The following is a 25,631-nucleotide window of genomic DNA, read 5'->3' on the forward strand; positions in this document are numbered from 1 at the left end:
TGTGTTTTATAGACATGTTCTTTGAAAAATTTAAGTGGCTTGAAGTACCGATTGTCTATAGGCCTAAATATAGGCATACATACTTGTCCATCATTGCGCAAATTAATAAATTAAGGTAATGAAAGCAGTGATCCTGCATGGTTGATTTAATGTAGACTACCTACTGTGAATAAAATTTATTGGTAGATTGAGTGTTTCTTGATATTTTTAAAAGAAGCTGTAAAATTTGTTTCACTCATAAAAATATTATTTCTTTTTCCTCTTCCAACACAGCAATTTTTTTGGTATTGACTATTCAACCTTAGAACGTTGGTAGCCCAACAATAGTAGGTAGGTATATATTTCGACAGAATTAGGCCTATAGATTTGGTATGTTAAAACAATTTTCTGGTTTATTTATTATCTTTTTCTTTTGCGTTTTTTTTGCTTTTAAACCCAATAACTAGGGGCAGGCATTTTTCGGGAATAAATCTGAACGCCTATTAGACTGCAACAAGGTACACACGCACCAGCGGTTTCTTCCTTGTGATTGGCGGCCGTCTGGCGGGAGAAGTCGTTGCCTTGTTTGACCTGAGCCACTCAGGACGTGTTTGCTTCCGCACTGACTCACCTTGATTGGTGTTAAAACAATCTTCATGTGCCTGGAAGAAATTCACCCAATTACGAAACAGAGACGATGCTACAGTGTTTTAATTTGTAACAAATCTCGGAATATTTTCGCGAAATATGCATGGCCCTACCAATAACTATTGTTTAAACGTTTCATTAGAATTAATTAAATAAATTTCAGTTGATTATATCTCTCTTTGCACAGCTTAGATGTAGTCTATTTAAGCATTGGACTTATTGTTTTGAATTATATATAATAATCTAATATATTTTTGTTAAAATATTTTAGATATATTTTTTTTAATTAAGTGTGCTTTTACCATACAGAAATATAAAATGAAATTAGTATGGAACAATAGTTTTTAAAACAATTCATTGGCTTTTTATAAAGAACGCAATATATATTGTTTCTTTAAATATTATATATCATCAAACTTTGATAGGACCGAATAATCTAAATAAAGCAGATAAACCACTTTAAAAAATATGTCAAAAGTACATAAATATTTGACGGATAACAATCCATCAAATAATTATGCACGTTTGACATATTCTATAGACTTTTTAAGTGTTCCTACAAAATATCCAATATAAAAGTCTTAATATTATTTTATGATACTTAATAGGGAACTATTGTTCAAAGTAATATTTGTTATTATCAAGCTAAATATTTTAATGAATGTGTAACAAATAATAAATAAAATATTTGCATAGTGTTTTTGCATATTTTTGTACCTATAGGGTATAACTTAGAAAAAAAATTGCAAAACCAACTCATGATGTAAAAAATTTGTACTTTACAAAAATAAACTTAGGAAACTACGTACAGGTACGCAGTTGCCAAATATACTTTATTGTAAACCAACAAATACAGCGTTAATTGTAAACTCCATTCCTGAGAAATATTTGAATCTAATGGTTTATCTGAGGAATAATGTTTTGCAGTCTTCCAAATTACGATAAACGCGGAGTTACTGCATGCATTTTGTAAGCAGTGTCATTGAAATATGTTTAAAACGTACACAGTTTTACTTTTAGCAGAACAACAAAATATTTTGGCAACTAAGTTTCCAAAGTATTTTCCTGTAAAAGTTGAAAATGTTTTACAGTTTGTAGTTTAATCAAGAATTATTTTTTTCCAAAATAAATAGGATATTTGTGGAAAGAAACCAGCTTGAGACTTAAGTTGCTTTGTATCAACTCTCTTATAAGGTTTTTCTAAAAAATAAAAAAAATTATCAACGCTTTTTTGTTTACAGATGTTAATTGTTGCTTAATTTAAGAAAATGACAGTCTTGTACGGATATGAAAAACCAAAGTTCAAACTTATAAAATATTTAACAGTAGTATGATTAATTATGTGTCAATTAGTAACCCGATTAGACACCAACACATTATTGGTTGTTCGGAGATATTTACAAATAATGATCTTTCATGGCGAAATGTTAGAATAACATAGTTTATTTGATCCCTGATGACAGAGTTGAATATATCTTGTTTTGTATTAAGTTTGTATGCACGATGTAAAGTGAAATTTTGTAGCTATATTTTACAAAACTTTCTATTCAAACAAGTTATAAAAGCTTTATTAACTCTATAAATATTATTTAATATTCTATACACACAATATTAGCCTATAGGAATGTATTGAAACGTTTCACTATTTTTTTACCTTGTTACAAAAATGTATGTATGTACAAAAACATTTCCATTGAATGTGTTTGTAAAACGTAAAGTACAAATAACCTACCTATACCTTAGTTATTACGTTTCCACTTTTTTCCAAGTTAACCTACGTAGTCAAATCAGCTATATAAATTCTTTTTAAAAATTGATCAATTGTCCTTGCATTATTACTAGGCAAACATCTTCTCCTTACACCAGAAGAATACCTATTGAGAATTTTCTTCATCCCCAAATAAATTTTATTTGTTTGATAAGTATTATCTAATCTTTAAAATTACTTTTAAAATGTGCTTTTAATATTGTTTACAAATTATTTCCAAACAAGCTTTAGCAAATAGGCTACATAACAATATTCTTGTTAAGTATGTAATAATAAAACAGGCCTACGTCGTAGTGCCTTTAAGTCCTGAAATTCATGTAAGTTTTTCTCTCTAAATGCTGTAAATGTGAGGAAATTAAAAATTTTTTTTTTTCGATAGTTACTTTCGTATTCAATTTTTTTTTTGTAATGCACATCGGTGGTGTTTTTTTGGAACAAGCAACTTTTTACTAACACAAGAAATAAATATAAATAAGTACTTATTTACTTTAGTGCTGTGTTTCGTATCTGTAAAACAATATATAATATTAAGTTTTTAAAAAGTGCATCTGAACATTGTATAACTTGTACTTAACTTGGCGTAAAATAAAAAATTTTATCTGCTTAAGTAATAGATATGCCTAGGTACTAAGTAGTTACATAAATATATACTGTTTACGTAAACAGAACAAATTTAAATTGGCTGAATATGGAATAGCCTACTTTAAGAAAATAACATTTGACGAACTTACAAACATAGTGACATTTTATTAACAAATCACACACATAAATATCATGTCATATGCCAAATAATTGGATACTTATTTACAATATTTGAACATCAGCTGTCTTTTGTCATGATCGCCACATAATTGTCTTGTCATGATCAACACATAGATCACTGTTATGTACAAACATACAAGGTAATTTTACATAATCACAGACTAAGTACTTTTAACAGGTAACAAACGATCAACAACCACGCAAACAATTTGTTCACTCTTCGAACTAAACATTTCAAGAACGTAGGGCCTTTTGTGTTCCAAGCTGACAGCACCAATTATTAAAACAAACAATACCAGAATACGAAGTATAAACCAACAAAATAAATAATATTGATCAACACTTGCTATAGGCTGTGTAATTCTAAAATATAGGTATATATTAGTATACGAGCATGATCGAATGCAAAAAGAAAATTTACAACGGGACCGATAAAATGCGCTGGAACGTTAGCTTCATCTCAACGCCCGCTGAATGTGTACGCTTTTGAAAGAATAGGCTATAGAGATAATTATTACTTTCGAAATTATATTTTGAATTGCCGAGAAACAAAATTAATCAATTTAATGGACCAATATAGAAAAAAAACTATTATTCCCTAGAAAATGTAGGACTAGGTAGGTACTATAGAAAATATTAAGTTTGAAAAAAATACACTCGCGCATGTCAGAATTAATATTCAAATAAATATACTAGGTACCTACATTTTTGACGAATATATTATATTAACAGGATAGGTTATATATGCCCATGCTTGAGAAATATAACAACTAGAAATAGCCGATATCACAGTAAAATCAAATGGAAAAATCTCCAAATATCTGACAGAGACTGCCTAGTTAGATTAAAAACGCATATCCTTAACCAACTTTTAATAACAAAGACCAAATTTTAATGTAACCGCTTTTTTATTTTGAGACCGAAAACCAAATTCTTCTATATTATTAGGATTAAGTATTAGGACTAGTGAGTTTCGTTTGGGCCAAATATTCAGTATAGCCTAATAGGAAAACATGTTATAGGATGCACCTTTGTAATTAGATACTAAAATAGATAGCCTGCATAGGTAAATCAACTCCATTAGAAATACCTACTGTCTTGGTGAGTGTGGTCATGCCTTTGGATTATGTACGGTAAACATGTAATCAGGTGGTACAGTAAGTGAAAAAACGAATAATTCGTTCATCCAACAAAAAAAAATTACATTACGTCAAAAATCTCATAAGCTACATATATTTTTTTTTCCCTGTGCAAAACTACACACACGACGCACAACTAATTTTAAATGAACGTTTAATTAACATAGGCCTGAGAGAGAGAGATCAGAAAAACGTTCAGCGCGGACTCATCTGTAGTATACCCATATGCGCACGTCAAACGATATGCGATAACTCGTTCCGTCTTTGGCTGTTTTTGAGGGCGGTGTGTTGGAGGCCGTGGGGGTGACGGGGGGGGGGGGGCGCCCTTAGTAGATGACGGACACCGGCCTCCTCAGCTGGTCGAGGTCAAGCGCGGGGGCGGCGGGGGCGGACACGTCGTTGCCGGGGCTCTGGCGGCCGAACAGCAGCCCCGGGGGCGGCTGGAACAACGCGCCGAAGTGCGGCTGGTACGCCTTGGCCGGGTACAGCGACGAGTAGAACGAGCTGACGACGGCGTCGCCCGGCTTGGAGGCGGAGTCTCCGCCCCCGCCGCCGCCGGACGACATCTTGGACAGGTGGTCGAAGGCGGCGGCGGCGGCGGCGGCGGCGTGGTGGCCGAAGTACGGCGACGGGTAGAGCACGTCGAGCGGCGGCGCGGTGAAGTAGGGCGGCAGCGGGAAGGAGGGGAAGGCCTGCGCGCCGCTGCCCCCGGGCTGGCAGCCGGGCTTCCCGCCGCCGCAGCCGCCGCCGCCGCCGCCGCCGGACTTGGGCTTCCTGCGCGGCCGGTACTTGTAGTCGGGGTGCTCCTTCATGTGCATGGCGCGCAGCCGCTTGGCCTCGTCGATGAAGGGCCGCTTCTCCGACTCGGTCAGCAGCTTCCACTCGGCGCCCAGCCGCTTGGAGATCTCCGAGTTGTGCATCTTGGGGTTGTCGAGCGCGATCTTGCGCCGCTGGATCCGCGACCACACCATGAAGGCGTTCATGGGCCGCTTGATGTGCTGCTCCGCCGCCGCCGCCGCCGCCACGACCATCGCCTGCTGCTGCTGGTGGTGGTGTTGGTGGTGTTGGTGGTGCTGCAGGTTGTGCGAGCTGATGCCGAGGCTCTCAGCGCTGCCGAAGTGCACTGCGGGCTCCATCCCGTACGTGAAGCCTCCCGTCGACATGGCCTGCTCCCAAGTCCTGACGCCCCGCGCGCGTGTGTGTGTACGTCCGCGCGCACGACCTGTCGAGCGACTGGCCTCCGCCTCGGCTCCGGTCCGGTCCGGGTCCCCCGGCCAGGCCCCGCCCTCTCATCCCCTCCACCCGGTGGGAGGGGCCCCGGCCGCACCCAATAGCAGCCGGGCCGGGCCCCGCCCCGCCTCACCGCGCGCCCCATTGGGAGAGGGGAGCGATCCCTCCTCCCCCTCGACAAACCTTCTCTGTACGGTCCGCAATTGTCTCGCAAGGGGTTTCGTGAGGGGAGTTTGGGGCGCAATTAGGGGGACTAGTTAGAGTGTTTGGGCACGCGCTCCCGAATGGGAGTTACTTTAAAACCCTGAGCTACCGGGCGATACCTTTCGCCTTGCGGAGCCTGTGATTGGGGGGGGGGGGGGGGGGGGGGGGGGGTTGGAACTTGTCCCGTGTTGATGCTCACTTTGTCACGCCCGTGAATGGAAAATTCATTAGCGCGCCGGAACAAACAGTCCCTGCCCGCACCCGTGTTCAAATAAGAGTGTCCCATTGCTTTTATGAAAATTTGCTTGATAAAAAATTTGTGTGTGTGTGTGTGTGTGTTCCTTTAACCTCTAAAAGATTGTCCAGATTATGCTAAAAGTTCTGTACATTGCGAAAAGGACATAACCGACACGGCTTTCTATTTCTGCAACACGTAGCAGCCTAGCCATCGGTGCGATATAATACGGCCATAATGGCATAAGGCCTGATAAAAAAAATATATGAGTGATAGTTTTTCACTTTTTAGGACAAAAATAATTAAGGACCTACAAAATTAGGTTTATTTGTTTGGAGACAGGCTGTAAGACCATTGTCACTGGATCATGGGAATTTTGACAAGCCGTGAAGACATTCACTCGAAAACCAAATATTTAGGCTACACAATTCGTATGGCCCAAAAATAGGTATGAAATACGGAAGGGTAAAATGTCGTATCAACCAATGAATAAAATGTAGCTTCCTTTGCCTCTGATTAGTAGGTATACCTACCACAAAATAGCATTTTTTTTGTTTTATCGCCTAGCTAATAAAAGATAAAAATAATACCTAAGATAATAAAGCTGCATTTGTGAGTTAAACTAAAATGGTACAAATAAATTAATAAGTTTTAAAAAAACTGACCTCTATAGATCATAAAGGACGCAGTTATAGCTGATAATTTTTAAACCACATTTAACATTTATTTTAGCAATTTTTGCCTTAAAGACATTAATACTGCGCTGTGAAAAAAATACCGTAAGTAGGCCTAGTGAACTGGCAGAAAATTGTATAATTTAATCTGAACTTTATTTTTTTTTAAACGGAATTGGCCGATTTTTCTCCATACGTAAAATGTCAAATTGTTTTTTCTCAAAAAAAAAAAATTAAGGTAATAGGCCCCTAATTTATATCTATCTTCCGAAATCACAGAAGAGGGCCCCGCAAGCCTATACTAATGAGCTAAAAAAAAAAGTTTAACTGATGATATCCTACTAGAATCTGCGTATACCTACGTCTAAGAATCTATTAGAATTTTGAAACGTATCTAAGTTGTATGAACAACGAAAATGGAAAATTTGCTAGCTTCTGATTCAGGCCTTAGATAGAGGGTTAGGCTAGTTTCAAGCGGTTTAGTTTGTTTGGGAGGTGGTATACCTAGACTTAATTTTAAATATAATGTAAAACTTGGTTGATTTTCTAAAAGTTCGTTATCTTGACGGTATTCGGGAATCGCAAGCCTCATGCAAGGTGTTCTGTTATCGTAATTACATAATTTAGTAGGCCTATATTTATTGTATTCGGGGAATAAAGTATCTATACCTAATTCATTTTCTTAAATTCTTCCTCATGATAACACAACGCATTGCGATGTTTACGTAAAACTGTTTACCTATGAATTTAAAGAAAATATCTGTTAATAGTAAACATTTATCGTGGTACTTTTATACTAAGGTCTTTAGTGTGTTATTTTTTGCAGGGTTTATCATCAATAAAATGTCAAAGGCCTAAAGATTTAACAGCCTATATAGGTTTATTTTTAATATTCTTAAAAGTATAAATACCTTAACTATAGCCTAAAGATAAAAATACGGGCTATACCTATTGGTAGGGGCATGCATTTTTCGTGAAAAGAGTAGCTGGGAGTTAAAAGTCTGTAGCATCGTCTGTGTTTTCGAGACTGTTCGAGTTTCTTACAGGTAGGTATGTGACTAATGTCAGCAAACCAAATCACAGCAATTCAGCGCGGAAGCAAACGCGTCCTGAATGGCTCTGTGGAATAAGGCAATGGCTTTTCTTGCCGACGACCGCCAATCACAAAGAAGAAACCGCTGGTGTGAATAGGTACACCTTGTTGCAATCTAATGGGCATTCGGAATTTTTTTCGTGAAAAAATACAAGTACTACTTATTGGTAATCAAACCAAGTATCGCAATATATTAGTCACATATTACAGCTAACAAAATTTACTTTTATCTTATCTTAACACACAACTAGCTAATCATACATACCATACAGGTACTTACATTCTAAAATTAAAGCTGCCATCACAGTAGTATACGAATGACGGTCCGAGATCTGGCTTCTGGCTGAGGTGCCGAGGTGCCGGTGTCCGCCATCTTGGATTGTGACGTCACGGCGGCCATCTTGGATGGTTGTGACCTTTACCTTTGACCTTGACCTTGAATTTGATCCTCAAAATCCGCTAAAATTGGGCAAAATTTGCCCCAAAATTCCTCAAAATTTCAATTTCTGTGGAAAAACATTCCGCCAAAAAATCTCAAAAAATTCCACAATTCAAAAATTCCCGTTTTCGAGAGAAAAATTCCCGTTTCGAGGGAAAATTTCCCGTTTTTAGTCCTTAAAAATCCCAGCGGCTAGAAATGTCCATATGTAGGCTTAAGCATCCATGTCTACAGCCTACGATAAGCCTCTGACGTCATCATGGATTATGACGTCACCGTTGCAATTTCCGTTACGGCCGCCATCTTTAACTTTTTTATTTATTATCCGATTTTAATGAAATTTTTTTTAAAAATTAATAAAAAATTTACTTAATAAAATTTTAATAAAATACTTATAAAAAACAAACATTTACGACACGGAGTTCGAAGTCCTCGGTTCGAACCCGACGAGTGCAAAAAAAATTAAAAATGGCGACCGATCCTTCCCCCGTGGTGGGTGCTAGCAGACTGACTCCCACCACTTTTTTTCAAAGCATATATATCGTCACTTAGTATGACGTCATGTCCGCCATCTTGTCTTCGATGCTGGAAGCCATCATCAATGTATCGTCGGCTAGAGTGCGCCGATAACATGTTAGTTTAATTCGTATCCGCTAGAGTGCAGTAATCATTTATTACTGTGACACCCGCCATCTTGTCATTTGGCCGCCATCTTGAAAATCCGTAATTATTTAGCTAGAAATTCGGGAAAAGTTCCAAAATTCATTAAATAAATCACTCATTAATTTACATATTGATTCGATCGATTCCTGTCCTCGGTTCGATACCCGATCGATGCAAATAATCTTAATTTTTATGTAAAAATACCTAAAAAATGACAGGTTCGAAAATAAAAACACTGCAAGTTCTTTTACAAACATAATATTTATTACATAATTTCTATTTTACTACAGGATCACCTGCGAAGGTTAGCAATCTTACAAACATTTAGGTCCGCATAGGCGTGAAATGACTAATTCTTAGCTCCAATCGGTTTATACAAGACAGAGTCCAGCCAGATCCTTTACAGACATAGTCCTCCTCTTCTTGACAGAGTTTCTGGATACCTTGTTTAACAGTTTGCTCGATATCGTTAGAACTGTAAATTACTGCAGCCGATGTCTTGAATGCACACTTCTTCACTTTGTCATCGAACGGATAAGGCTTTCCATATATACAGTCCAACCACAAGTTATATTTCAAAGGTCCGTTTGTTGCTACGTCATCAGTAAGCTGATTGATTATGTCCTGTCTGATATCATCAAGAAAATTACAAATGTCCTTTGACTCACTTAACGTACTTGGATAATAGTAGTCTTTCAATGTTCCACGAAATGCAGACTGCGCCAAGTAGAAGCCATTATCGTTCACTTGTAATGCTCCGATCACAGTCTTATGTTTATTTTCATGTTCAGATGCCACAGCAATCGGTTGCTGCACATCAGTTTTTTTACTTGTACGCTCACGAGTCACCAATCTAAACTCAGGAGTCGTAATTGCTGCAGGTAGTTCAGCAGTAGGCGCACGGACTTCACCTTTACAGTTTATCGAATGTTGGCGCAAATTATCAATTCGAGTAAACCATTTATGACACTCGTCACAGCGAAACTTCATGCGAGAAGGACTCTTCGTACATTTACTCCTCTCATGTCTCCGTACATCATGTGCAAATGCAAACGTCATGTCGCAGTAGCCACAAGGATGCCTAGTTGAAGACAAACCCGAACCAGATGTCGCTGTTACTGCAACTGAATCATTTCCAGGCATACTCTTATGCACATCAATGCATCGTTGTTGTATAGAAACCTTTACTTTCTGCCGCACTGCAGGTCCTTTACATGTCTCCAAGTGATGCTTCAAATTAGCATTTCTTGTAAATTGCTTGCGACACTTAATACAACCAAACATTTTACGATAAGGGTTCTTGGCACATTCTCTCTTCTCGTGTCGACGAGCATTGCTGATGTTTGAGAAAATCTTGTCACAGTAACGACATCGATGTTCGTTAGTTGACGATTCGCCATCCATTGAAGTCTCCATCGAGGGCGAAACAGCGTTCGTCGAGGTTTCCTGTACAGTCAGCACTACCGGCATTAAAGTCTCTTCTGCTGGTGGTATCACATCTGTTGAAATCCCCTCCAATGTTGACGTCATCGTTACCAACGGGATCTGCTCCTTCTCCGTCGTAGCTGTCGATAAGGTTCCCGTAGTCGATGGTACAACCTCCGAGTTCAACGTTAAAGACGGTAAAGATGCCATCGAGTTCGCAAGAACAGGTAATTACGCGATTTATGCACCAGATTAAACAATCTAGGTGATCCTTACACCGCCGTCGTCAGAAACAAACTGAGCGTCCTGCTGTCTAGGACTCGCTTATATACATGCACCGTATGGAATAATACGCTAGTCAAATCAAGAACAATTTATTATAATACTAGAGTCAAAACAACATTTAAAAAATAGAAGCTCCATCAAAAAAAAAAAAAGGAAGCACACTTGGAAGCACCGACAACGAAAAGGCAGCACATTTGGAAGCACCGACAACGAAAAAGGCAGCACCATCATCGAAAAGACCGCACATTTGTCATTGGCTCCAATATTCATTGGCTCCAATATTCATTGGTTCCATCAGTCTATTGATTCTATCAGTCTAGTGACTCCAACAGTCATTGTTGACACCAACGGCCTTTTTCTTCATCAGCTCCAATGATATTTGGCTAGAATGCTACGAGTCTAAGAGACCATGAGGCTACAATTCTACGAGTGTACAAGACTCCTCCAACTACCTTCAAGTGTATAAAGCTCCAAATGCTCCAACAGCTCCAACACGCAATGTACGCGCAATACATGTAATTTACACACAATAAATGTAATGATTACACAGTACACACACACAAGAAACGGAACGTACACACAGTACACACAGGAAACGGAACGTACACACAGTACACACAGGAAACGGAACGTACACACACACAGTACACACAGGAAACGGAACGTACACACAGTACACACAGGAAACGGAACGTACACACAGTACACACAGGAAACGGAACGTACACACAGTACACACAGGAAACGGAACGTACACACAGTACACACACAGGGAACGGAACGTACACACAGTACACACAGGGAACGGAACGTACACACAGTACACACACAGGGAACGGAACGTACACACAGTACACACAGGAAACGGAACGTACACACAGTACACACAGGGAACGGAACGTACACACAGTACACACAGGAAACGGAACGTACACACAGTACACACAGGAAACGGAACGTACACACAGTACACACAGGAAACGGAACGAACACGTAATATTCACGCAATTGACACACAGTACACGCAGAGTACACGCAATTTACGCAAAGTACACCCAATGTACGCAATGTACGCAATATATATGTAATGTACACACAATGACTACGCTTCGTTCGCGCAGGACAAGCATTTAATGAAAACGAAGCACGTTTGGACGGAAATTCTATAAAACGAAAGCTCATTTAACGAAAAGGAGGCGCATTCTCTCGTTCATTCAACTTGGTAGGATACGATCTTCAATGATAAGTTAGGATATAATCTCTCCATCAGTCTATGAATCCAACATTTTATATTTCCATTAGCCATCGACTCCAACAGTCATTGACTCCAACAGTCATTGGTTCCAACAGTCATTGCCTCCAACAGTCATTGTCTCCAACGTCCTTTTGGTTCATCAGCTCCAATGATATTTGGTTAGAATGCTACGACTCTAAGAGACTATGAGACTACAATTCTACGAGTGTACAAGACTCCTCCAACTACCTTCAAGCGTACAAAGCTCCAACTACTTCAGCAGCATTATGTTATAATAGTACAAGGCTACTTGACTACGAAGCTACAAGTCTACATGGCTCCAATTGCGGCATCTGTCTTCGTCTGAATTTTCTCTTTGACTCCAACTCCGCCCGCCAGCATCTCTTCGATCTGCACCTCGATTATGTTATAATAGTACAAGGCTACTTGACTACGAAGCTACAAGTCTACATGGCTCCAATTACGGCATCTGTCTTCGGCTGAATTTTCTCTTTGGCTCCAACTGCTACAGCAGCATTATGTTATAATAGTACAAGGCTACTTGACTACGAAGCTACACATCTACAAGGCTCCAATTATCATATCTGTCTTCGTCAGCATTTTCTCTTTTGCTCCCACTGCTCCAACAGCATTATGTTATATGATTCCATGGATACTTTGTTACGTAGCTACAGGTCTACGAGGTTCCAATGCATCATGTTTACGAAGCTTCCAGAACACAGGGTTACGAGACTGCGAGGCTACAGGACTACGAAGCTTCCAGGACACGAGGCTACATGGCTACGAGACTACATGACTCTAACTGATTACAATAGCACCACTCAGTGGTGAGAGTTAGGTTATCTCATGCAAAAGTACTTTATGCATGTAGTTCTGCTTTTCAACAACAGATGTCGCCACATGTTGCTTGCAGGTAAATAATATTTAGTTCTTTTATGCGGGATGCGGGATGCTCACTAACGATCGCAAAAGAAGGATGGCTTCGCTAGACTCCAAGGAAAAGGAAGTTCGTCTTGCATGTTGGTGCTCCACAGATGTCTCATGGCGTAATATTAATTTGACTGAGTAATGATATTTGTCAATTCCACCTGATAAAAATATTGCAAGTTTTGATTTAGTAGCAGAAATTATCGAATTAAATGTAACTCCAATTAAAATGACATGTCTCAATAGACAAAAAAAAATCCATGCAGAGAGTGGTTCCTCAGAATAGTCAGAAACACTTGAAGAAACCACAGGAATGATTGCAAGAACACGGGAAAAACCATCAAATTATTGACATTAATAATCAGGAGCACACGGAGAAAACCATCATAATATTGGCAAGAATAATCAGGAGCACACGGAGAAAACCATCATAATATTGACCAGATTAATCAGAAGTACTCGGAGAAAACCACCACATGTTTTCCTTGATATCATAAAATTACAGGAAAAAAATATTTAAAAACAAAAATAAATTAATAAAAAAATAAAAAAATTGCATAAACAGTTTCTGCTAGCTTGTAAACTTATCATTGTTGAGCAAAGATAGAGTTCTTGTACAAGCCAGAAATTTATGCAATTTTTTTATTTTTTTATTAATTTATTTTTGTTTTTAAATATTTTTTTCCTGTAATTTTATGATATCAAGGAAAACATGTGGTGGTTTTCTCCGAGTACTTCTGATTAATCTGGTCAATATTATGATGGTTTTCTCCGTGTGCTCCTGATTATTCTTGCCAATATTATGATGGTTTTCTCCGTGTGCTCCTGATTATTAATGTCAATAATTTGATGGTTTTTCCCGTGTTCTTGCAATCATTCCTGTGGTTTCTTCAAGTGTTTCTGACTATTCTGAGGAACCACTCTCTGCATGGATTTTTTTTTGTCTATTGAGACATGTCATTTTAATTGGAGTTACATTTAATTCGATAATTTCTGCTACTAAATCAAAACTTGCAATATTTTTATCAGGTGGAATTGACAAATATCATTACTCAGTCAAATTAATATTACGCCATGAGACATCTGTGGAGCACCAACATGCAAGACGAACTTCCTTTTCCTTGGAGTCTAGCGAAGCCATCCTTCTTTTGCGATCGTTAGTGAGCATCCCGCATCCCGCATAAAAGAACTAAATATTATTTACCTGCAAGCAACATGTGGCGACATCTGTTGTTGAAAAGCAGAACTACATGCATAAAGTACTTTTGCATGAGATAACCTAACTCTCACCACTGAGTGGTGCTATTGTAATCAGTTAGAGTCATGTAGTCTCGTAGCCATGTAGCCTCGTGTCCTGGAAGCTTCGTAGTCCTGTAGCCTCGCAGTCTCGTAACCCTGTGTTCTGGAAGCTTCGTAAACATGATGCATTGGAACCTCGTAGACCTGTAGCTACGTAACAAAGTATCCATGGAATCATATAACATAATGCTGTTGGAGCAGTGGGAGCAAAAGAGAAAATGCTGACGAAGACAGATATGATAATTGGAGCCTTGTAGATGTGTAGCTTCGTAGTCAAGTAGCCTTGTACTATTATAACATAATGCTGCTGTAGCAGTTGGAGCCAAAGAGAAAATTCAGCCGAAGACAGATGCCGTAATTGGAGCCATGTAGACTTGTAGCTTCGTAGTCAAGTAGCCTTGTACTATTATAACATAATCGAGGTGCAGATCGAAGAGATGCTGGCGGGCGGAGTTGGAGTCAAAGAGAAAATTCAGACGAAGACAGATGCCGCAATTGGAGCCATGTAGACTTGTAGCTTCGTAGTCAAGTAGCCTTGTACTATTATAACATAATGCTGCTGAAGTAGTTGGAGCTTTGTACGCTTGAAGGTAGTTGGAGGAGTCTTGTACACTCGTAGAATTGTAGTCTCATAGTCTCTTAGAGTCGTAGCATTCTAACCAAATATCATTGGAGCTGATGAACCAAAAGGACGTTGGAGACAATGACTGTTGGAGGCAATGACTGTTGGAACCAATGACTGTTGGAGTCAATGACTGTTGGAGTCGATGGCTAATGGAAATATAAAATGTTGGATTCATAGACTGATGGAGAGATTATATCCTAACTTATCATTGAAGATCGTATCCTACCAAGTTGAATGAACGAGAGAATGCGCCTCCTTTTCGTTAAATGAGCTTTCGTTTTATAGAATTTCCGTCCAAACGTGCTTCGTTTTCATTAAATGCTTGTCCTGCGCGAACGAAGCGTAGTCATTGTGTGTACATTACATATATATTGCGTACATTGCGTACATTGGGTGTACTTTGCGTAAATTGCGTGTACTCTGCGTGTACTGTGTGTCAATTGCGTGAATATTACGTGTTCGTTCCGTTTCCTGTGTGTACTGTGTGTACGTTCCGTTTCCTGTGTGTACTGTGTGTACGTTCCGTTTCCTGTGTGTACTGTGTGTACGTTCCGTTCCCTGTGTGTACTGTGTGTACGTTCCGTTTCCTGTGTGTACTGTGTGTACGTTCCGTTCCCTGTGTGTGTACTGTGTGTACGTTCCGTTTCCTGTGTGTACTGTGTGTACGTTCCGTTTCCTGTGTGTACTGTGTGTACGTTCCGTTTCCTGTGTGTACTGTGTGTACGTTCCGTTCCCTGTGTGTGTACTGTGTGTACGTTCCGTTTCCTGTGTGTACTGTGTGTACGTTCCGTTTCCTGTGTGTACTGTGTGTACGTTCCGTTTCCTGTGTGTACTGTGTGTACGTTCCGTTTCCTGTGTGTACTGTGTGTGTGTACGTTCCGTTTCCTGTGTGTACTGTGTGTACGTTCCGTTTCCTGTGTGTACTGTGTGTACGTTCCGTTTGTTGTGTGTGTGTACTGTGTAATCATTACATTTATTGTGTGTAAATTACATGTATTGCGCGTACATTGCGTGTTGGAGCTGTTGGAGCATTTGGAGCTTTATACACTTGAAGGTAGTTGGAGGAGTCTTGTACACTCGTAGAATTGTAGCCTCATGGTCTCTTAGACTCGTAGCATTCTAGCCAAATATCATTGGAGCTGATGAAGAAAAAGGCCGTTGGTGTCAACAATGACTGTTGGAGTCACTAGACTGATAGAATCAATAGACTGATGGAACCAATGAATATTGGAGCCAATGAATATTGGAGCCAATGACAAATGTGCGGTCTTTTCGATGATGGTGCTGCCTTTTTCGTTGTCGGTGCTTCCAAATGTGCTGCCTTTTCGTTGTCGGTGCTTCCAAGTGTGCTTCCTTTTTTTTTTTTTGATGGAGCTTCTATTTTTTAAATGTTGTTTTGACTCTAGTATTATAATAAATTGTTCTTGATTTGACTAGCGTATTATTCCATACGGTGCATGTATATAAGCGAGTCCTAGACAGCAGGACGCTCAGTTTGTTTCTGACGACGGCGGTGTAAGGATCACCTAGATTGTTTAATCTGGTGCATAAATCGCGTAATTACCTGTTCTTGCGAACTCGATGGCATCTTTACCGTCTTTAACGTTGAACTCGGAGGTTGTACCATCGACTACGGGAACCTTATCGACAGCTACGACGGAGAAGGAGCAGATCCCGTTGGTAACGATGACGTCAACATTGGAGGGGATTTCAACAGATGTGATACCACCAGCAGAAGAGACTTTAATGCCGGTAGTGCTGACTGTACAGGAAACCTCGACGAACGCTGTTTCGCCCTCGATGGAGACTTCAATGGATGGCGAATCGTCAACTAACGAACATCGATGTCGTTACTGTGACAAGATTTTCTCAAACATCAGCAATGCTCGTCGACACGAGAAGAGAGAATGTGCCAAGAACCCTTATCGTAAAATGTTTGGTTGTATTAAGTGTCGCAAGCAATTTACAAGAAATGCTAATTTGAAGCATCACTTGGAGACATGTAAAGGACCTGCAGTGCGGCAGAAAGTAAAGGTTTCTATACAACAACGATGCATTGATGTGCATAAGAGTATGCCTGGAAATGATTCAGTTGCAGTAACAGCGACATCTGGTTCGGGTTTGTCTTCAACTAGGCATCCTTGTGGCTACTGCGACATGACGTTTGCATTTGCACATGATGTACGGAGACATGAGAGGAGTAAATGTACGAAGAGTCCTTCTCGCATGAAGTTTCGCTGTGACGAGTGTCATAAATGGTTTACTCGAATTGATAATTTGCGCCAACATTCGATAAACTGTAAAGGTGAAGTCCGTGCGCCTACTGCTGAACTACCTGCAGCAATTACGACTCCTGAGTTTAGATTGGTGACTCGTGAGCGTACAAGTAAAAAAACTGATGTGCAGCAACCGATTGCTGTGGCATCTGAACATGAAAATAAACATAAGACTGTGATCGGAGCATTACAAGTGAACGATAATGGCTTCTACTTGGCGCAGTCTGCATTTCGTGGAACATTGAAAGACTACTATTATCCAAGTACGTTAAGTGAGTCAAAGGACATTTGTAATTTTCTTGATGATATCAGACAGGACATAATCAATCAGCTTACTGATGACGTAGCAACAAACGGACCTTTGAAATATAACTTGTGGTTGGACTGTATATATGGAAAGCCTTATCCGTTCGATGACAAAGTGAAGAAGTGTGCATTCAAGACATCGGCTGCAGTAATTTACAGTTCTAACGATATCGAGCAAACTGTTAAACAAGGTATCCAGAAACTCTGTCAAGAAGAGGAGGACTATGTCTGTAAAGGATCTGGCTGGACTCTGTCTTGTATAAACCGATTGGAGCTAAGAATTAGTCATTTCACGCCTATGCGGACCTAAATGTTTGTAAGATTGCTAACCTTCGCAGGTGATCCTGTAGTAAAATAGAAATTATGTAATAAATATTATGTTTGTAAAAGAACTTGCAGTGTTTTTATTTTCGAACCTGTCATTTTTTAGGTATTTTTACATAAAAATTAAGATTATTTGCATCGATCGGGTATCGAACCGAGGACAGGAATCGATCGAATCAATATGTAAATTAATGAGTGATTTATTTAATGAATTTTGGAACTTTTCCCGAATTTCTAGCTAAATAATTACGGATTTTCAAGATGGCGGCCAAATGACAAGATGGCGGGTGTCACAGTAATAAATGATTACTGCACTCTAGCGGATACGAATTAAACTAACATGTTATCGGCGCACTCTAGCCGACGATACATTGATGATGGCTTCCAGCATCGAAGACAAGATGGCGGACATGACGTCATACTAGGTGACGATATATATGCTTTGAAAAAAAGTGGTGGGAGTCAGTCTGCTAGCACCCACCACGGGGGAAGGATCGGTCGCCATTTTTAATTTTTTTTGCACTCGTCGGGTTCGAACCGAGGACTTCGAACTCCGTGTCGTAAATGTTTGTTGTTTATAAGTATTTTATTAAAATTTTATTAAGTAAATTTTTTATTAATTTTTAAAAAAAATTTCATTAAAATCGGATAATAAATAAAAAAGTTAAAGATGGCGGCCGTAACGGAAATTGCAATGGTGACGTCATAATCCATGATGACGTCAGAGGCTTATCGTAGGCTGTAGACATGGATGCTTAAGCCTACATATGGACATTTCTAGCCGCTGGGATTTTTAAGGACTAAAAACGGGAAATTTTCCCTCGAAACGGGAATTTTTCTCTCGAAAACGGGAATTTTTGAATTGTGGAATTTTTTGAGATTTTTTGGCGGAATGTTTTTCCACAGAAATTGAAATTTTGAGGAATTTTGGGGCAAATTTTGCCCAATTTTAGCGGATTTTGAGGATCAAATTCAAGGTCAAGGTCAAAGGTAAAGGTCACAACCATCCAAGATGGCCGCCGTGACGTCACAATCCAAGATGGCGGACACCGGCACCTCGGCACCTCAGCCAGAAGCCAGATCTCGGACCGTCATTCGTATACTACTCATCACCCACTTCCGTCTTTCTTTTGTAATCTAAAACCAAAAACTTAACGGTTAATCGTAAACACCGCAATGAAAAATACGAATTTTCACATTGGTAGTTTTTATCATATAGGTAGACCTACGGCTCAGATTCCTACAGTATAGAAATACGTTGCAAAAGAAGAGAGAGAATAAAGGAATTGTGATCTATTTTTAAATAAACTACATATGCTAAATTTACCTACTTATATCGCTTGATAATTCCACGGTTTGCATTGCTGTTCCTTTGTTATTTTGCATATTTAAATAATTTATGGAAAAATTCGTGGATTCATTTCGCCATAGGCTATAATTCAGATACATAGTTATACCTTTAAGCTGCTTTCGTTATTGGCTCACGATTCTGGGCCAATGAGAAACCCTCAACCATTGAACTATACCTATAGTGACAGGCAAACCAGTCAAGACTACTCACTGTCATCAGCCAATGAACTGGCATTATTTGCCTGAGAATGCTGAGAACCGTGTAGTCTATGTCTTTAAGGTAATCGAAACCGCGATTTTCTCCATTCCCTATTAATTGTTAATCGTCTTCGTCTAAAGCAAAAAAAAAAACTTTCTGACATGTGAACTAAGAAAAACACATGGTTCCTTGTAAACACCAAACCACATTCGCATGTACCTAAACTGTACTTGAAAATATGCGCTGTGGCAGTCGCATCAGGGAGATTAGGGGGATTTATCCTCCCCCATTTTTTTCCCAACCACTGAAGTTACGAAAAATATTTGTGATGTATCGGTGAAGGTGATATTTTAATTTTGGCGAACCAAGCGTAGCTGGAGCAACAAGCTACATTGATAGAGACCGGAAAAATTCGCGATTTCAATGACCTGTAGGATAGACTCCATGGTCTTCTGTGCACGCGGGAAAATTACACCTGCTCATTGGCTACTGACTCGCGACACATGTTAACTGGGACGCTCGTGATTCGATACTTCTTTTGTTGAAAGTTTTTCATTGGCCGAGTGTCATTCAGATAAACTGTGGCCCAATCACTTATGCAGTAAAAAGGCAAACGTATTTTGATTCTAGCCTATCACGAAATTAATCCGCGAATTTTTCAGGTCTCTAACATTGGAAGTGACTCCTGATGAGATTGATAATGTTGTGGAGGGGGGGGGGGGGGTCAGGCATTTTTCGTGAATAACTCTGAACGTGTATTAGACTGCAACAAGGTATACCCGCACCAGTGGTCTCTTCCTTGTGATTGGCGACCGTCTGCGAGAGAAGTCGTTACCTTATTTGACCGGGCCAATCATAACTTAACTGCTACCGCACAGACTCGCTGTGATTGGATTTGCAACAATCGACATTGACCGGAAAGAAACTCGCCCAATCAAGAAACACAGACGATGCTACAGTGTTTTTAACTTTCAGCTAGTCTCGGAATCTTTTTGCGAAATATGCATGGCCCTGATAATGTGTTGTTGATGTAAGATTTTGAATTAACAAATATTATTTTATTTATTTTTCGTTTATTTTATTCAAATCAACACCCTTAAAAAAATTCCTGTATTCGCTACTGTATATGAGGCTACTGAAGTTTGGATTACAGAACTACTCTTCTGTTCTCTCTCCCATATTTCTCAAAATTCAGTTCATCCAGGGCCATGTCGATTATTTCTCCAACCTACAAATTATGTAACGCCCGGAAGTTGAACTTTGACCTCAATATCGAGCAAGAGGCGGTTGTAAGCTCTCGCAGAAACACAATGCTTAAGGAAACCTCCCAGGTAGGCCTATTAATTAACTGTTCCCAATCGACGCGTACGACATTGCGTTGCCTGTAGTTTCGAAACTCAGGCAAATTATACATAGCACGATTTACTGAATTTGCCTTGCAATTAGAGACCGGAAAAATTCGCGGATTCATTTCGTGATAGTCTAGAATCCAAAAACGTTTGCCTTTTTACTGCATCAGTGATTGGTCCACAGTTTATCTGAATGATACTCGGCCAATGAAAAACCTTTAACAAAAGAAGTTTCGAATCACTAGCGTCCCAGTTAACAGGTGTCACGAGTCAGTAGCCAATGAGCAGATGTAATTTTCCCGCGTGCATAGAGGTTCATGAAGTAGGTATATCCTACAGGTCATTTAAATCACGAATTTTTCCGGTCTCTACTTATAACTGGTTAAAAATCTTTTTTTTTCTCCGTCGCTATTATTCTAAGGCCCCTATACATATGTATGTACCTACGTACTTATAGTCTAGGGCTCACCCATACAAATACCCCATTGATCCTATTTTGCCCATTAACGAATTCAACCGGGATTTTCTATCTCAATATTCTGTGTATCAGTCTGTAAGTAATGTGTGCCAAACTACGGCAGTTACCGTTTTCCATAAAAAGTGAAATAGGTGTGTGTATATGTATGTGCGTAAATACATATAAACTTTTGATTTGGTGGTAGTTTTTGGGGTCTAGAAACATGAAACGAAAGAATAATTAGACATTTTCCGCAAGTCACTTCAAATGTTATGTCTGCAATATGAAGTTTTTATTCGAAATCTACATAATTAGCTATGTAGTAGCCTATACCTACAGTACATTCTCCAAAACATTTTGTAGGTCGTACAAACTGTATTATACTATATCTGTCTACCTAGGTTTTTTTCTATAAGTAACTAATAAGTTTTCATACTTTACGGCATCCGTATGTTCTGATAAAGTAGGCCTTCTAAGTCTTATTGCAGGCATATAAACATTTTTTTTAAATAAAATACATTTTATACTCTCCGTATCCTACTTTCGGTAGCTAGTATAGTATTTTAATTTACTATGGGTAGCTATGAAATAATTAATTCACTAGGCCTATCTTTTTTTTGCCGTGCAGCTCAAGTAGAGCTTACACTGAAAATAAAATAGCTATCACCACAAATTAAGAACGGTAGGGTTCTGAGTCACAAAGTTATGCAAAAAAAAAAAACAACTTAGAGTGTCAAGATTTTTAAAGTTCAGTACATGTAAATAATGGTCTCCGGACTACCTCTTAGTTTGGTCTTCAAATTTTGGGTCTAAGTATTAGTTTAAAACGAATGAAATGAGTATTTCCCAAATACGTAGAACCATCCCTAGAAAATTTCTATTATGGCAACAAGTAGTTGGAAATGGGGGGTTCAAGCACAGGCGCAGGAGCCAGGAGCCCGCCATCTTGGATGACGTCATCGGCGGCCATCTTGGATGACGTCATCGGCGGCCATCTTGGATGACGTCATCATGACCTTTGACCTTGACCTTGTCAATCTATGCTAATCTATGCTAATCTATGCCAATCTATGCCAATCCGTATGCTAATCTATGCTAATCCATGCCAATCTACGCTAATCTATGCTAATCCATGCTAATCTGTATGCCAATCCATGCTAATCCATCCGCCATTTTATATTTCTAGAAATTTCCACCAACTTCGAATCGTGACGTCACCGTTGCACTTTTCGTCACGGCCGCCATCTTGGATTAGAATTTTTTTTTTCGAACTTTTGAAATTCGATGTAATCATCAACCGCCATCTTGTTTTCGTCTGCTGGTGGCCGCCATCTTGTTTTCGTCTGCTGGTGGCCGCCATCTTGTTTCGTCTGCTGCAGGCCGCCATCTTGTTTCCGTCTGCTGGAGGCAGCCATCTTGCGACGTCATATAGTTCTGTTGGTCGCCACCAGATAGCAGCAGGGATTATTTTATTTTTTTTCTTTAACTAAAATAATTTCAGTGACGAGGCTGGGATTCGATCCATGGGACGTGAAAACGTCCAGGATGTCGTGGTTACGAGGCGGACACCTTGACCACTAGACCACGAGACCAATTGGGATATGGTGGAATAAATAATCTATATATGCCACGTACTGACGTCAAGTTTTATGATAAAAGGGGGGAGGGTGTCTTTGCCTTCCCAAATGCATGAAATTCAAATTATTATTATACCATCGCCATCTTTAATTCCAGCACAGACTACCAGATGGCGCCAAATTCAAAAATTAGTTGCCAGAGGCGCCGCCATCTTGGTTCTCAAGTTGGCTGGTAGATGTCGCTAGTATCGCGCGCCAAATTCAAAAATTAGTTGCCAGAGGCACCGCCATCTTGGTTCTCAAGTTGGCTGGTAGATGTCGCTAGTATCGCGCGCCAAATTCAAAAATTAGTTGCCAGAGGCGCCGCCATCTTGGTTCTCAAGTTGGCTGGTAGATGTCGCTAGTATCGCGCGCCAAATTCAAAAATTAGTTGCCAGAGGCGCCGCCATCTTGGTTCTCAAGTTGGCTGGTAGATGGCGCCACCGTCGCCATATTTTAGTTCATACAATCGATACCAGATGGCGCCACCATCGCCATCTTTAGTTCCTAGTGTTGCTACCAGAGTGTGCCACCGTCGCCATCTTTAATTCTTAAAGTTACCGCCGGAGCGCGCCACCATCGCCATCTTTAATTCATAAAGTCGCTACCGGATGGCACCACTGTCGGCCATCTTTAATTCAAGGTATTGTCGCCGGATGGTGCCAAGTTTGAATTTAAAAACTTACAAGTGTTATGCAATGTGTAACCAGTCGAGATAAGTTTGGAACCTGTAGCCATATTATTATTATTATTTATTAATGTATGTTTATTAAATATGATAAGAGTATTTATAAAATATTGGTGTTGTGTAGAGTCTCTCTCTCTTCTTCTCGTAGTGGCAGACAGTTGTAGCAATTGTAGTCAGTTTGGAACCACTATACTACATCTCGACACTACTTAGAAATTATGCCTCCACTATTTTACCCGGACTTGGCACCGGGCAAGCATGGAACCAGAGGAGTAATGCAAGGGAATGGCTTTTCATTTGTTTGTAACAAACAAACCATCCATCCGATTACATTATCCCAAGTGCCATGCCTGGCTGTGTTACCCCCCCACGAAGCTGAAAAATGAAAACAATTCCCATAAGAACACAAGGGGAGGGTAAATATGTGCAAACATTGAGGGAAAAATAACCATCGCTGAAACATACTTCCCAGCATTAATTACAACAACAAAAGATGACAGCAAAGAGGTTGGAAGGAAGATAATAATAAATTACTCCTCCACTTCAAAATCTCTCGTCATCCGTTCATCGTCTATCTCCGCAAACAAATTTTGTAAATAAGCATCCCACTCATCTTCCGTATAATTATCCATGTCTACATAATCACCTTCATCATCATCAAAATCTTCGTCATCATCATCATCAAAATCTTCGTCATCATCGCCATCATCGCCATCATCATCATCTTGATCATCATTGTCATCATCAACATCATAATCATCATCATCATCACTACCACTGCTGAGTAGCAGAATGGCAGTTCGAGCGGCATCATTTTCAGCCTCTCTGTCCAGGGAAGAAAGTGTCCTTCGATGCAGAGGGCTGCGGGATCGCTCCCTACTATCATCCATTTCGCTGTCGCTGGATGAAGCCATGATGATGAGAGCGTGGTTAGAAGCAGACTACCACGTTAGCGGAGCGATGCTGTGAGGCCCCAGAACTCGATCGAAATAACCTGCACAACACATTCCAAAAACCCGGCGCAGCCTATGGTTGACGACACAAACACCCCTAAGTGGCTCTGCGTGTTTCCTCCTGCCCGAACACGCGCTGCTGTGAAAGCCTCTTCCCAAGCACAGACGTCACTCCCGCAGCAGACAAAACAGGCGTATGCTACAGGAGCTAGAACAATTGAATAACCAAATATATTTAGACTACCCAACTTCATAAATGACATGAGACAATTCCTGTGCGATAATCATACTTTAAATGTTGTAATGTATGGAAATAAATACTCTCCACTCATTTTTCAAAAATCGACACTTAATTCGACATTCATATTCAAAATCAACACTCAATTAAACACTCATTCTCCATCTGCACCCGATACAGAACTAAGTTACAAAAATTAAGATACACCTCTTAATATCAACTGTTTAAATTTTATTAAATCATAAAATACAATTTATAAATATTCTTCATCCAACTAAACATTATTTTATTCTATATAACATCTACATCTTAGAGCATTAAGTATACTGTACATGTTTCTTTGATAACAGACAAATCTTTAATTTAATGATTGCATTTAATTTTTACAGTTAAATAATATTTTGAAAATTAAATGTTGACAAATTAATAACATGTCCAGCGGCCATATTGAAATTTTGTACTGTGATATAAATTTGAGGACAACGATCCTGAAGAAGCTAGTTGAATCATAGATCTCATCCAGTACCCGTGTACTGTGGTCAAAATGTCTTTTGATCCATCTGCTGAGTATGCAGAGGTAACGTCTGGATTCCGTCGTGTGTTCTTCGTGACAGCTGATGGTCAGTTCCAGCTGGAGGTCTGCAACTTTGGTCATCACTGGGTGTCGAACTGTGACGAGGACAACCTAGATGTACGCAATCAAGCATGTAGTAAGGTCAACTGTGTTATATATCATATACGACCTGACAGTAAATTTCCCACAAGCTTAGACATACTTAAGGCTGCATCAGCAACCGAAACGTTACGTGTGCGTCCAGGACAAGCGTCAATGAAGTGTGAGTTGCGGCGTAGCACCGGCGCGGTTATCAGTTGGACGGAACAGTGTGACGGGCTTATTCACCACACCATTGAGGAAGAAAGTAATCAAGTATGGTGGGCTTCATGCAACTACCTGCAATGTAACCTACATAGTTTTAAGCCTCTTTACGAACCCGGTAGTTAGTACCACGTGACATCTATGAAATACATGCAAGAGAACCATTTTTGAAAAAAAAAAAAAACGAAAGTGTTGCACAACAATAAAGTTGGTACAACTGTATGACATTGTTTCCGTCATAATCGTGAAACTAATTATTATAATATTAAATAAGACTCATGCGCCAACTGTATACAATGAACCACGTACCACCAGTATGCTCTGAGCCATACGCAGTTTACTTATGAA

General features: G+C 39.7%; 2 protein-coding genes across 2 annotated transcripts in view; one reads left to right on the plus strand and one right to left on the minus strand.

Annotated features, from left to right (window-relative positions):
* Positions 1–4,622: 4,622 nt before the first annotated feature.
* Positions 4,623–5,306, minus strand: LOC134539000 (SOX domain-containing protein dichaete-like). The gene has a single exon (XM_063380663.1). It carries the CDS (start codon positions 5,277–5,279, stop codon positions 4,623–4,625), a length of 657 nt encoding a protein of 218 aa, XP_063236733.1. The 5' UTR covers positions 5,280–5,306.
* LOC134539001 (transcription factor SOX-14-like) overlaps positions 5,290–25,631 on the plus strand; it is a 119,968-nt gene continuing 99,626 nt past the window's right edge. The window contains exon 1 of the mRNA XM_063380664.1: positions 5,290–5,491. Within this exon, the coding sequence (XP_063236734.1) occupies positions 5,290–5,491 (202 nt within the window). The remainder of the gene's footprint in view (positions 5,492–25,631) is intronic.

The sequence above is a fragment of the Bacillus rossius genome, chromosome 14, assembly GCF_032445375.1.
Source record: "Bacillus rossius redtenbacheri isolate Brsri chromosome 14, Brsri_v3, whole genome shotgun sequence".
Lineage (NCBI taxonomy): Eukaryota > Metazoa > Arthropoda > Insecta > Phasmatodea > Bacillidae > Bacillus > Bacillus rossius.

Excerpts from the sequence above, each read along its gene's own strand:
- LOC134539000 (XM_063380663.1), bottom strand. The coding sequence starts at position 5,279 with ATGAACGCCTTCATGGTGTGGTCGCGGATCCAGCGGCGCAAGATCGCG.